The 15312-nt window shown below is 39.1% G+C and overlaps 1 protein-coding gene across 3 annotated transcripts in view; it reads right to left on the bottom strand.

Moving 5' to 3' along the window:
• LOC121324292 (peroxisome proliferator-activated receptor gamma coactivator 1-alpha-like) overlaps positions 1 to 13977 on the bottom strand; it is a 123069-nt gene extending 109092 nt beyond the window's left edge. For all 3 annotated transcript variants that reach the window (XM_041266005.1, XM_041266038.1, XM_041266012.1), the window contains exon 1: positions 13842 to 13977. In XM_041266005.1, coding sequence (XP_041121939.1) covers positions 13842 to 13928 — 87 coding nt within the window. In that variant the 5' untranslated portion in view covers positions 13929 to 13977. The remainder of the gene's footprint in view (positions 1 to 13841) is intronic.
• Positions 13978 to 15312: the final 1335 nt, after the last annotated feature.

Genomic DNA, 15312 nt, shown 5'->3' with positions numbered 1-15312 from the left:
TTGGGATGTAGAATGTTTTTTTTTTTTTGTTTACCAAATGTGCTGTAGAAAGTTAAATGCAGCATTTTCGTTTTTTAAGGATTACTGTTATGTAACAATTTCCATGGGGATTTACTTGATGCGGGCTATGGTCAAAACAGCAGGGCTTCTTTTGTATAGTATCTGATCAAAATATTAAATGTACAAAGCCAAGTTTGAAAAAGTAGCAGTCCTTTAAACATGCCTTAAAAGGGACAAATGAAAAACTAAACCTGTATTAAATGGCTTTGTTAAACAACCGAAATAAATAAAATCAAAAATAAATAAATAAACAAACAAACAAAATGCATACATACATTTTTCTATGTAGTACATGTATTTATTTTGGATTTTATTTATTTATTTATTTTCATTTTGGCACAATCATTTCACTGTAGGTGCGTTGTTAAATTCATCGATGCTCTGCATCGCTGAGTCAGAAGTGACATCTCTTGGTGCTCACCGGCGCAGGGAATTTAACAACAGTTTGGTGACTCAACATAGCTGATAATAATAATAGAAAGGTTGCTGCTGCGACATGCAAGGCTGTGGATGACCTGTGGAAGCTGAAAGCATATTGGGACAAAGGTTTAGTTATCTTTAACTGACTAATTAGGAGCTAGTTTGCTGTTACATTAAAATGTAGAAAGCAGCTAGCCTACAACTGTAAATATTTATAAATATGAATATATTAATGGATACACTTTCAAATACAGTTCGCCCACTTTTCACAACTTGGTAACATATTTGTTTGAAAACTAAAAGAACAAGTAACATACACGATAAAAAAAAAAAAAATTACATTTAAAAAAATTTAAAAATCATGTTCTCTCCAGCTCATTCGGCTACTCTGGGTAAATTGGCAAAAGTGATAGTCACCCGTAACTCATTTAAGCTCATTATTTTTATTTTTTTGCTCTGTCAGCAACAACCGGGGGCTCGTTTTAATATTGCAAGATTGTAAGTTCAAATATGATTGGCCTTTCGATCAGTTATCTCCTTTATATATATATAAAGTTTATATTTGAGTGGGTCCCTGTGGGATACAGGCATATGGTTCTGCAACAAAAAAAAATAAAATACATAAAGAATAACATGTATGTTACATTTTTAACATCCTATACACAAATCCACTGGGGTAGCAGTGATTGCACTGTAGCAAAGAAAGTGCAGGTCTTCTGTGGTTGGTTGCGAACACTGCTGGCTGGCTGTAGTCAACGTTCTAATTAGCGCCATTCCCTGCGCGCCCCTGCACAACCCAAAGGCAAAGTTAGTAGATAATCGTGACTGACTCTCAATGAGAAATACTAGAAGTGCAACTGTGGCACTCGGGCAAAAGGAAGGCCGTTTCGAGACGGCGAGCTCATCTGGGTATACAACCTGGTGTAAGGAAGTGGGATGAAGTTACCCCAGCAAGCACTTGTCGGGCTGTATCCTGGTGAGAAAGTCCGGAGCAGACTTGAGGCTGGCAGGGAACAGTGTGGCGTGCACGGGGAAGGGTATAGGGCATACTGATCAAGTTGCATGATACCATTCATTTTGGTCATGTATGTTCCTATTTTGCTTATATTTACAAACATATTAAGAATATATGTACAGCAATATATATGGATATGTGATGCGCTAAAAACAGGTTACTGTCTGCTTTTGTGACCAGAAAACCCATCCAGTAAGTGAACAGTAAGTGATTCTGGTCATTCCACCTCTCCAGTGGAATATCTTAAAGCTTCAGTTTATGAGATTTCAAATCCTTTGATTCTGTGTTTTTATATTGTCTATTAGCAACTAAGAGGTGCTTCACTATTGACAGTAAGCCATGAAAAAAAAATCATTGAACAGAACTGTTTGTACCAGTGATTTGAATAATTATTGACCCACTTATGTCTTACCTCAGTAGTTGCTGGATTATTTTAATTGTACCATAGTGAGTTATTAATCCATCACCAAACAATAATCAATTATTTATAATTAACTATCACAGTGGTATTTAAATAAGCTACTAGATCTTTTGAATTTAGTTAATTCTGATTTGGTTTGCTTCGATGCAGCAAAGAGTGCTTTGGGAATACACAGCAACAGATTACGTGATGCTGCATCAGTAGGGCAGGGACTTAGTCACTGTGGTCGCGGGTGTCACGGATTCTGTGATTTTTGCTAATGTGCGTGACTTGCGTAGATTGTCAATACATTGTGTTGCATCTGTATGTGAATTTATTGGAAAGTATTTATCTTATTAACATAAACTTTCACATTTAAAAAAAAAAAAAAACAATTTACCAATTCGAAAAAATAATTATATATTTTGAGCTCTGACACCATACTTTGCTGTCCTATTTTTTTTGTTTTGTTTTTTGGGGAAGAAAAAAAAAAGCATCAAACTAAGCTCTTTAAATACTTCTTTAAAAGTCACGTTAACAGTTCTCTGTGTGTGTGTGTGTGTGTGTGTGTGTGTGTATGTGTATGGGGGGGGCATACAATGAACGGTTTTCTCTTTTTAATTGAAATGATTGTTGAACTTGTTGTTTAATTGTTGTACAGTTGCACATAATTTAATGTACATGTCTCTTGTCAGCCCCACACCTTCTCTGAGTTATCCTCGTGTGTGTTTCTCGCTCCCAAAGTGTGTTACGCTTCACGTCTGCTTACCGTTTCCCGTTTGCATCTTTATTCTCTGCTTAGTTGAGCGCTCATAAATGCTACTGTTAGTTAGAAGTCACCGTTGCAGAGCAAATAAAAAAAAAAGCAACAAATTGAAATAACTCGTCGTTCTTTCCTGAACCTGTGCACACCAGGCGCCACAATATGCTTTTATTAAAATCAGTTATTTATTTATTTATTTTTATCGCCGCGACTTTATTTTTTTTTTATCCATTTGACTTTATTCTTCCCCTGTCATTTTCTCTGTGATTTTGAACGGACTGACCGTGACTTACGTCCTCCGTCCACATTTTCCGTGTAAAATTTTCCCCTTAAAAGCATCGGGATTCTTTTTAGTCACTAAGTTACAGAAGTGCTCCAATGTCTTAAGTCAGTTCCCCTTCATGTCACTTTAAGGTCGATACGTGGTTTTATTACAGAGTATATATATATATATATATATATATATATATATATATATATATATATTAATATATATATATGGATATATATATATAATATATATAGATGTAATGTGGGGCTGCAATGCTTAGATTTTTTTTTTTTTTTTTTTTTTTACAAGTTTTTGTTTTTGTTTTTTTTCACGTTTACACTAGGTTTAAGGCCGAAACCGTTGAGCCACTATTGAAAAGTGTATCTTCCTGCATTCACTCTTAAAGTGTAAATTAAGGTAACACTTTACATGAAGTGCCCCTAGACTAATTGCATAAGAGTTAGGTAATGCTTATAATGTAAATACTCAACCACATGTGTAAACAGAGTAATTACAAAATACATCAGTGAATTCCAAAATGTTTCATTTTGTAATAAAGCATGTTGTTGCATAGCTACACAACAATATGTATAATTGCTGTGTTTTTACACTGTACTTACAGTCTGCTTAGAGACACTTAATGTTAAGTGTCACACTAATATTTTAATTTAACTCTATAATGTATTAATGAACTGAAGTGTTGTCTTTATTTTATTGACATTGCTGTTGTTCTAATCTGAATCTGGTGATAGCTAGCAGGAAATGTATTTAAGAGTGGAATTAGGTTTCTGAGTGTGCCAATTTGTATACCAGCTCCACGCATGGCTGCCTGGGGATTATGAATGAAAACTAGCCTTTGGCTAAATTGTAAGTCATAAATCAGTGCCTTTTCAGTTATTTACTGCATGTTGTCCCTGAAAAAACAAAGAATATAAATAATAACAATAAAAATACCTACATCAAGCAGTTCATAAAATAATTTTCAGTTGGTGTTGTGCATCTAAAGAAAAAAAAATCAGTGCTGAATTTAGAGATACTAATAAAAACTTAATTCAGTATTTCTAAGTACATCAAAATGTGCTACTCTAAAACTAGATTCCTTTTGAAACCAGGCAGAATTTCTCATCATCCTCCAATAATCTGAGTAAAATAATATACTGTAGTAAAAAAAATAAGATATTAAAGATGTCACAGTAAAATAATGTAACAAATTAACATGGGCAACTTTGTGGTTTTCGTTAGGAAAATCAAAGGGTAAGAAAGGACTATGCTTTATAAATGTACTACAAGCTTTCACAAGAATACAAGTCAGTTTGAAGCCAAGGATAGGCATACCCGTGTGCTATGTCAGCTGCCTTGCTTAAATCATTGTTCCTGCCTTTTCATCAGCTAGGAGTTAAAAAGCGCTTTTAAAATGTCACCTCTGCCCAGAGTTCCAGCTCCTTACATAAATTACCTCGTACCCTATAGTGAAGCAAGAATGTTGCAAAGTAAATATACAAGCCACTGAGCCCCTTGTTACGTACTGTGCCGCACCTGACATTATCTTTAAAGGAGACTTATATACGCCAAAAGCTAAATTTATGAGCGACAGCTACACAGTGGGGAGGCAAGCTGAGAAATTGCTTCAGAAAAATAAGATTTCAAAGATTTATTTCAATATAAGCTAAGGCGGCACAATATATCCAATCTGTTTATTTGAGTGAAATAGTAATTTATAGCCATCTAAAAGTTCTACTCTAGATAAGGGTGAATCATGTTTATGGTACATGCTGCCCTTCCCTACTGTACATTTTATTTTATTTTTGTTGCTTTGGCTAAACACTACTGGTAATCTGCATGTATGTATTTTATTATTTTTAATATTATTGTTTACTTTAATTTCTAAAAAAATGTACAAACCATAGTTAACCGTTAAAATCAACAGAGGTGAGGAGAGTCCCTGGGGTTAGGAAGGCAAAACCACCAGGGGATGTTTCTCCTCATCATGCTACAACGGACCCTACTGGCCAGGCGCCTGGTGAGCTCAGGTGAACACCTGCTGGGCTGTCCAAAGGCTAGTAGTTGGTGATATTCACTCTGGAGTTCCTGGGTGTAACAGAGGAAATTAGCTTGGCTGTGGGATTGGAGGAAATCCACTACAACTTCAGTTCTCTTGAGCTGTGTGAGGAATTACTGCAGTGAAGGAATATAATTGGACATTGGGGAGAAAATGGGGGGTAAAATAATTGGGCACTCTACATCTGTGTAAAAAAGTCAACAGAGGTGTTAAAAATCTGAATATATAAAGGTAAAACAATTACTAGTGGTATTATAAACTGTGAAACCCTGGTATACTAAAATTCCTTCTAGAAACACAAAGGGCTAGATTCACTATATGCACCAATTTAAAAACAAAACTGTAAATATAACACATTAAGCAATAATTAATACATAAAAAACTGTAAATAGAGTCTATAACCACCATAACTTATAAGGGTAATAAAGCACACACAACCAAAGAGGGAGCCACGAAGCTAAACAAGCATTGCACTTTTGCTTGGGGATAACAAGCAGGCCAGATTCGTAAGACCTCAGCTTGCTGGCAGGGACATAGCGAGTCAGCAGGTTGAGGAGGTACTCGGGACCTGTGTGATGAAGGGCATTGCAGGTGAGCAGGAGAGTTTTGAAAATAATCCTGAACTTTAGGTAGTGCAGCTGGGCAAGTTGGGGGGTGATGTGATCATGTTTCATCTGGTAAGGATCCTGGCAGCGGCATTCGGAACTAGCTGCAGTCGGTTTTTGGTGTGTTCTGGGAGACCACCATAAAGAGAATTGCAGTAGTCGAGTCGAGAGAAGACAAATGCATGAAAAGTATCTCCGCATCTGGGAGGGAAAGGTAGGGACAGACTTTGGAGAGGTTTCAAAGATGGTAGAAGGAAGATTTGACCACAGAGGAGATGTGGACATCAAAGGAGAAGTTGATGTCATAAAGTACACCAAGGCTTCGTACTGTGGGGGAAGGCAGCAGCAGACAGTTTCCAAGGTTCAGGGCGGCTATATTGATATTCTTAAATTGAGTTTTAGATCCTACTAGAAGGAGTTCAGATTATCCCAGTCCTATCAGGATTTGATTCTCTTTTGATTCTCTGGTACTCGGAATGATAATTAACCTAATAAGCACTGTCTAAGCACTCAGGAACAACTGTGCGACTCAAGAACAAGGGGGTCAGAAACAGGCAGTTCAGGGATATTATGATGTTCCCTCTTTTCAATATTTATCAGCAGAAAAAAAACAAAAGTAATTTGTTTCTGGTGAATGAGGAGATACCTTTTGTTATCTCATATTAAAATAATCAGTATCTGAGATGAGTTATTGAAGTACTGTTTTATCAAGCCTGATTTAAAGGACTAAATAAAGTTTGTATTTCAAAAACTGCTGCTGGCTGTAGTTGGTTTCTTCAAAATGTATACAATTCTGTATTTAATTAATTTAAACTACCAATCGTTAAATAACGTATGGATTTAAGCTTGATCGGGTAAAGCCGATATTACAAAATGAAAGATATGTAGCGGAAGGAAGTCTTGGCCTCTGTCTCATGATTCTCCTGAATCATCATAAGCGCTATTGTTTTTTTCTCAAAGGAAGATTCTAAAATGAATAAGAATTTAAGAAACCTCACTAGTCTCTAAATTGAAAGTCAGAGTTGTTTATTTCTGATTAGGTAGTATTGTTTTTTTTCTTTCTTAAAAAATAAGTGCTAATTAATTTTAACTTAATAGCTTTAAAAGTGTAGCCAAATGACATTTCCCAGCATTAGCCAAGCATTGATATTTCCTATGGGCTTATAAGGCAACAACCTTATTAAATATAGAATTACTATTTTAAAAACCGTATGGGAAACCTTTAAAAAATGTGAGGTCAGTGCACTCATCACACTGGATCTTCTGGTGAAGGACAACACATTCTGACAGCATCTCTGCATTCATTTAAAATGGAATTGTCTGTACCAATCCTAGTGTCTGGTGTAGTGAATTACTGATACATTCTCAAAACTGGGCACATCAATCAGTTACCAACAAGCATGGGGACTTCTGGAGTAAGCAGCAGCCATGCTTGTTTTAATGCAGAGATTTCAGATTTCTCTGTGAGAGATTTAAAAAACCAACAGATTGAAAAAAAAAATGAGAGGAAATATTTACAAAAAACTAAATTGAAATCATTCTAGTTGATGGAAAGCATGAGCCTACATCCACAATGAAATTGTGAATTATTGGAAACATCAGAGTCGTGAAGCCAAAACCAAGAGATATTGTGCTCTAGTCATAAAACTTAAAAAACTGTTTTAAAGAATGTTCTGTTAAGGACTGTTTTGATTCAAGAAATTGAGTTAGCAGTTTAAGACCTTTTCCAACCATGTAAGACAGGTTTCTTCTCACAGTTTAATCTATGAGAAAGTAAAAAGGAAAAAAAAAAGTTTTAAAAAACCCCTACAATTCGTTAAAACAGATTTTTGATTGTGTGTGAATAGAGCCAGCAACTTAAAAGATTAGGCATTATCATGGTTCACATGGAAAGTTAAGTTGTTTGTTCCTCTAGATAACAAATGTCTGACTATCCTGTTCCATATAAAGACACAAGGCAAAGCTCAGCACAAAGGGCACATGCTTGCATTAACCTGACTCTTCTGTCGACCACCCTGGAGAGAATGCTGTATATTGGGTAGAGGATAAACACACACTTAGCCTTCCAGACTGTGGGTCATATAATATTTTGTTTTTACTGTAAGCAATACAGGGGAGAGAAGCACGTTTTTGTCTTAAATGTTAACCCATTTGGATCGTTAGCAAACAAAACATGTGAATGCTATAATATCTGCATTATCTATAATTTGGTCTGTTTTTGATGTTCTTAGTTTTGTTTTATGGAAAACCACTTACAGTCCCTTCTTTACATGGAGGTCATTAAAAGGAGATTAATCAATTTGTACTATTAGGAATCATAATTACCAGTGTTGTTGATATTTCATGACTGTCTGTCATGGTTTTGTGCCAGGAATGTGAATAAGCCGCCTGAATGAAAGAAGCCATTTAATGCAACAATGCTGGTGGGATTAATCGTTGTGTTTTGTGTTGGTGGGTCAAAACACATAAGTGACACTTCTGGGTCTAAAGTCTGATTCAAATCCTGACAGGGGAGTTAACCTGGGCGCGCTTCCACCTACCAACACGACCCATCCTGGTACTGCATACAGTGACAAAATATACTGTATTTACTTTTCCCAGTACTATGATCTTTTTCTCTCTGTGTGATGAAGTGCAATGGGAGTTGAGCTGGGCAGGTCAATGAGTTAAATGTCAACTCATACTAATGTCAGACCTAAATATACACACTAAACTCTGGGCAGATGACTAAATGCAGGATGACTGGGCTGGGACATTTGACTCCATCTGACCCCACTCATACTCATACGAAATGACAGAGGTACCTGGTCACGCAGGCCAGTAGACTTACCTGGGTGCATTGGCCATGCATCTCTTTAGGTGTGGTAGATATTCTGTATGTACAAAAAGTTACATCTTTATTTCCAACTGGCAGCATCTGAATGTATTAGACAGGGTTAAATATGGGAAACTAAATAAAATCCAAACTTTGCATCTTTACCTAAGGTATGCATGCCATAGGCTTCATAAATTAATATCTAAATATCTCAAGCATCTTTTTTATTTAAATAATCCATCCATAAGCATAGCTGTACCCCAAGTGTTATACATTTACAACCGATGTAGAAAAGTCAATGTGACATTTTAGGGCTCACCAATGAAGTCGTTGAATTTGACATTTATTCTGGTTGTTTTTGGGGAGGGAGCGAAGTAGGGTATTCTCATTTATCTAGACTGTCATTGGTTTGCTGAGGACAATGGGTTTTTGGATTGTGGGTTTTTGGATTGTAATGGGTTTTGGGTTTATATATATATATATATATATATATATATATATATATATATATATATATATATATATATATATATATATATATATACACTTCAGTATTAACGACATCCATACACTATTGTACAATCTTCTCTAAATATCCCCTATATAATTATGCTTTCAAATTCATGGAATCAAGGGAAAAGCAGATTTGAATGGAATCCTGCAAGGCTTGGATTGATTACCCTGTTTTAAATTATTGTGCATGATATACCAAGTAGAAACACTCACTTGTCTCTGTGTAATGGATAGTATTGCCCAAGGTGTCAAGTGGCCACACTGAAATTATGAACTAGATAATGTCTAAACAAAATTATAGAGTATCCTTTTGAGGTGCATCATTTAAATCATACCACACATCTATCTCTTGTTTTTAATTGAATTGCAAAAAAATACCTACCGGTAGTTAGGAAAAAAGTCGGATTTCCCCTTTATGAGCAGGCTTACTAGCACGTATTATTAATAAAACTGGCTGAGTTTAAATATATTTATTGCTATTTAAAAAAAAATAATTGTTATATTTTGGTCTCCTTATGGGGAAAAAAAGCAGGCGTATTCTTTACATTATAAATACTATAATTATTCATAGTGAGAATATCATCTGTGTGATAAAATAAATTGGAGACAGTCATTTATAAGTGTGGCGGAGTGTCCCGCCCCTTTGTGTTTATCAGTGTTTTATGTTGTATGTAGTGTGTTAATGTTGGAGTTTATGTATAAAATACATGGCATATAAATATGGGTTACAAGCATGAGTGTTTAAAATATATATTTGTATTTCGGCACAAGGATTGCACAGCACTTCATGTGCAGGTAAAATGTAATAATATGAAAGCACGGGAAATTGCACTTCATTAATTCATGTGCAGTTGTACCGAGACTCCAAAACTGAATGACTGATTAGCAATAGAGCCTTGGTATAGCTGCATAAAAGCAGCATGTTTTCACTCATTCGGGGTTGTGTGTTCGGAAGTGGAGAATGAGTGAGAGAGAGGAGAATTTAGTGAAAATAACAATTGCTACAGCATGCTGGAAGTGCAAGTGCGGTACTTGTTTGTTGGGTTCATCCATGTCTGTTTTGTCTGTCTGTTTGTTTGGCCAATGCACCCTTTATTTTCAATGTTGTGTGTTCTGTTTAAATCTTTTGTTTGATTATTATTTAATAATATGCTGGACGCCGTATCATCTCAGACTCACCCCCATTATGTGATTTGGTTTCTGGTTCTTCCGGGTCTGACGTCACCACTACAGTCATCCTGGTCAGAAGTGCAAGAAGTGTCAGGAGAAAGCAGCAGCAACAGCAGCAGCAGGGGGTGCAGCAACAGCAGCGTGGGGCCGGTCGCAGGTCCCGTTGCATCTCTACCAAGCCGGATGTTTGCCTCGCCTGTCTTGATGAGGAAGGGTGGTGCTTCCAGTGTGGGGAAGTCAAGTACCTGCCACTCAGCCAGAGCCATGCATGGCAGGAGATGGAGGAGCCTGAGTGTCCCTCTACAGGGGGAGAGGTCCCACTGGCTCAGAGGCCACCAAATTCACTCTCCTCTGAGGGAATCTGGGGCTGGCTGGTGGAGCCTGGGAGGAATGCTGATGAGGCCCTCCCCGATGTGATCAACCTCCTGTGGGCCAGAGATGGAGAGCAATGGGAAGCCTTGGAAAAGCAACACCTCCCAGTGTCCCTCCCAGGCATTGCATTCTCCACCACCAGCAGAGGGAGAATACCTGCTGGTTTCACAACCACCCTCACGAGGAGTGGAGCAGGAGCTGCCTCTACCTCCATCCCTACCACGCAGGGAAGAGAACCAGGAGCTGCTGCCACAGAGCCAGCACTACCCCCTGAACACTATCTTCTCTGCACAACAGAGCACAGACACAAGCATCACTTTCCCGGGATTAAAGGGAGAGCCGCACCAGTCCCCTGCAAGTGAGGGAGAGCCGCACCAATATCCTGCAATAGAGGGAGAGCCGCACCAGCCCCCTGCAACAAGGGGAGACTACACGCTGCTCCCACCGCCACAGCTTCCACCACCAGGAGCAGAGCAGCAGGAGCTGCCTCTGCCACCTTCACCAGCAGAGGGTGAGTTCCTGCTGGTTCTGCCTCCACCGCCATGGGAGGACTGCTTGCAGCTCCCACCTCCACCAGCAGAGGGTGAATTCCTGCTGGGTCTGCCCAAGGATGCCTGCCTCGCTTTGCCCAAGGATGCCTGCATCGCTCTCCCCAAGGATGCCTGCATCGCTCCCCCCAAAGATGCCTGCCTCGCACCGCCCAAGGATGCTTGCCTCATACCACCCAAGGATGCCTGCCTCGCACCACCCAAGGATACCATGTCTGCATTGCTTGGGGCTGCCTGCTGTTCCGCATCGCCTGAGGTTGCCTGCTGCTCCGCATCGCCTGGGGTTGCCTGCTGCTCCACATCGTCTGGGGTTGCCTGATGCTCCGCATAGCCTGGGGTTGCCTGCTGCTCCGCATTGCCTGGGAGCTACTGGTTACAGGGTATGAGGGAGAAGTGGAGCTCCCACTGCCGCCTCTATGGCCAGGGGCTCCCCTCCTGAGTTTGCCTACCGAGGGTCCACTGCTGCTGCCGTCGCCTCCCGAGGGTCCGCTGCTGCTGCCGTCGCCTGGGGTCGCCGGCTCTGCTTCGCCTGGGGTCGCCGGAACTGCTTTGCCTGGGGTTGCTGTCAGCCCTGCTTTTCCGCAGGAAATACTGTTGCCAGAGCCCAACAAGGGGGAGCTGCCGGCTATAAAGAAGGGGGGAGAGATCAGGAGACCACCTTCCCCCGCAGCAGTTTCACTGCAGGGAATTTGGTGGCTGGAGCCCCACAAAAAGGATCTGTTGGCTACAGAGAAGGTGGGGGGGTGGGTGGGTCAGGAGTCCACCTCCACACACAGCCAGGCGGTTGCCAGGATTGCATTGGTCGCTACAGTGTTGGGGTGGGAGGAGGACCTCCCACCGTGGCCGCCACCTTTGGCCCGTTGTTGCCCCTGTTCCAGGGCCAGGACTATAAACCAGGACTTTGGGGACTAAGGGGGGGGTGGGTATGGAAAGTGGCCTTTTAAGGCCATGTGTGCTGCGCACAAGGGGGGGGGGGCATGTGTGGAGGAGTTTCACGGCCCTTTGTGTTTATTAGTGTTTTACGTTGTATGTAGTGTGTTAATGTTGGTGTTTATGTATAAAATACACAGGATATAAATATGGGTTACAAGCACGAGTGCTTAAAATGTATATTTGTATTTAGGCATGAGGATTGCACAGCACTTCACGTGCAGGTAAAATGTAATAATATGTGAGCACGGGAAATTGCACTCATTAATTCACGTGCAGTTGTACCAAGACTCCAATTGACTGATTGATTAGCAATCGAGTCTCGGTACAGCTGCATAAAAGCAGCATGTTTTCACTCACTCAGGGTTATGTGTTCACAGTGGAGAACGGGTGAGAGAGAGGAGAATTTAATAAAAATAACAATTACTACAGCGTGCTGGAAGTGCCAGCACGGTACTTGTTTGTTGGGTTCGTCCACGTCCGTTTTATCTGTCTGTTTGTTTGGACAATGTGCCCTTTATTTTCAGCGTTGTGTGTTTTGTTTAAATCTTTTGTTTGTTTATTATTTTATAAAACGCTGGATGCAGTAGTGTCTCAGGTTCACGTGTTTTGGTTTCTGGTTCTTCCGGGTCTGACATCACCACTACAGTCATCCTGGTCACAATAACGTTGCCAAAATTCTTACTCCAAAATGTTTGTTTTGACTTATGAATACAAAACATACCATGTATACATAACTAGGCACATGCTGCAGGCACGAACAGTCATACACAAACATATATAAACCCTTCTCAGAACTGACTTCCATCATTAAACAGAATGTAAAACTCTGTAAAATATGAATAAATGGTCACCTCTAACAATTATTGTGGTAAATCTATAGTCAAAGTCCATCAAACTTAAGCACTAAATGATGTTAAAAGTAAATACTTTGTAATTTTACAGCTTCAGGTGTAGTTTTACGTAGCAGATCTTTTTTTTTCACTGCTAAAAATGTATTTCCAACAACTGCCCCTGTGGACCTCTAATAAATCAGAAAGTAAAAAAAAGAAAACCTTATTACAAAAAATGCATTTGACCGTAAAATAATTCCTGTAACAGGAAGATCACCTCATTCTGTTGACGTTACATCGTCCTCCTAATAGAAACTAATCTGTAAACCCTTCACATTTTATGTGATTCTGTTTACTTATAAGCTGCAAGCATATCAGTCTACAGGCAGTGCTCCTGTCTGTACTCTGGCCATATCTTTATCAGCACACTCACACTTCTGTATACCTTGTGCTGTAATAATCACCTTTAACTGGGCAAGAATGACATCTCTGGTTAAAATTACAATGACGCAGCACAGCAGTCTCAAAAATAGGTTGGCGTGATGCTTGGCACAGTACAGAATCTTACAGTGATAAGCAAATTTTTTATTTTTTTATCACATACAGCATTTTTTATTTATAAACAAATTTGTACAATATATAAAGTTTGTTCCATATGCTTGTCCTTATGCTGATGTGTGTGAAAATCGGAGGGTCATAACTTATTCAAACTACTTTCACCTTTGAATTACAATTCTTAAAGTGCAGCTCATTCATTGTGAAAGATGATTTGACAGAAAATAAACCAACCATGAAAACCCATATTATGCCAGTAAGCCCCTCGAGTATGTAAAATATTTTACACAGGATGGCTTAACTTATCTGCAGAAGCCTCAATTAATTTAAAATTAGTTTCCATGGTAAAAACACAAACATAGTTTGGAATGGGTTAACAAAAGCACTTCCTTTGCACACATCTGTATCTTTTCCCATCTTGGGATAGTGTGACCAATGGTTTTCAATCGCCACCCTGCCCTTCCTCTGTGCACTTTAATTCCCCAGCTCCCTTGTATTTATATTGCACTGACCTGCCAGCTAGCTTCGTCTATCAGTTCTTTTATCCACTCCTCCTCTCTCTGCAAGTCTTCACTCTGTCTTACAGATGCCACCTCCATTGTTTTACTAAGAAGCAGTGCACCAACAGCTAGCCCAGCAAGGTCTGCCAAATCCGCCTTTGGTGAAGCTTATTTTCTTGTCTGAAGAAGCAGCAATAGAGGTGTAGCAGCAGCAAGCCTCAGCGTCACTGACAGACAGTCATGAAGAAAATGTCAAGCTTACAAGAAAGAGGTCTTGACATGGACCAGCTCACACGTGAAAAGATTTGGAAGAGTCCTCGTTACAACATGTATTGATTGGTCCAGTTAGTGTCCAGCTTTAGCCACTCAGCTTTCAGAAGGCTCATGTGACAGACAGAGGGCTTCAGTGATAACGTTTGGTTGTCAGCGACCTCAGTGGTCAATATAAAAATACTCCTGGATGGCCGGTAAACTGTCATAGCTTGAAAAGGGGGGGGGGGGGGGCGGGGTAGAGGAGACAAGTGTTTTGTCACAAAATAGATCTTCAGGGTCTGTCTTTACTATGATAATACAATGCTAATGCCAAAACAAATTATGTATTCTATTTTTGGCGAAAATGTCACAAACCTTAGCTAAAGTGGATTTTTATCTTTATTTTTGAAATTAGATGTACCTCAAACACAAAGGACAGCTGAGTTTGTTCCTAATGAAACAAAGCTGACTTATTATTATACTTATGATCATGGCATCCTGGTTGTATTACTTTATTTACCAATGTTTAGTGAGATGAAAATGCTTTTTTATACTAACATCAAAACAAAAGCCCTTCGATAGATTGTTCCAGTAACAAGCACAAGAGTTCCCATCTTAAATATAACAGCTATTGGCTTCATTTCAGTAAGAAACGATCACAATGTGTCAGTGCTAACTGATGTATAGGGCTGTCATAACTGGGGAGTCACATGTGCTGCTTGTACAAATGCTTGTAATAGAATGGCTGCCTGGTGGTGTCCCAAAGCAACTGATGAAAAGGTTAAGTAAAGAAAAGGATTTTCTTTAACAAATACAATTCAGAGTAATTAAATATAGACAATTTTAAGCCTATAAGGGAATTAAATATGTAGTGAGTTGTTACAATATAATACATTACAGAGATTTTCAACAAGCAACGAGCATTCTTCCTATAGCTAACTTGATACTGCTATCACATTTTTGACTTTTTTTAAATATTTCTGCAGTATTTCTTACTAAATAACTGGCTGTAAAAGGATATATTTTGTAGCAGTAGGCTACTTGCTGTCAGCAACATACTGTATGTTTCTTTGCTAACCTGATCGTTCATTTCATACACCTGCATATAGATGACAAAAAAACAAATTTGAAAAACAAACCAGTGTTTTTATTTAGTAGATTATATGGGGGGCATTACAGCTATGGCCAAAAGTTTTGCATCACGCCCTGTAGAATCAGACACCGTGTAACA

The sequence above is a fragment of the Polyodon spathula genome, chromosome 1, assembly GCF_017654505.1.
Source record: "Polyodon spathula isolate WHYD16114869_AA chromosome 1, ASM1765450v1, whole genome shotgun sequence".
Classification (NCBI taxonomy): Eukaryota; Metazoa; Chordata; class Actinopteri; order Acipenseriformes; family Polyodontidae; genus Polyodon; species Polyodon spathula.
Note: the sequence above shows the minus strand (reverse complement) of the source record. Positions and strands in the feature narration are given on the sequence as shown.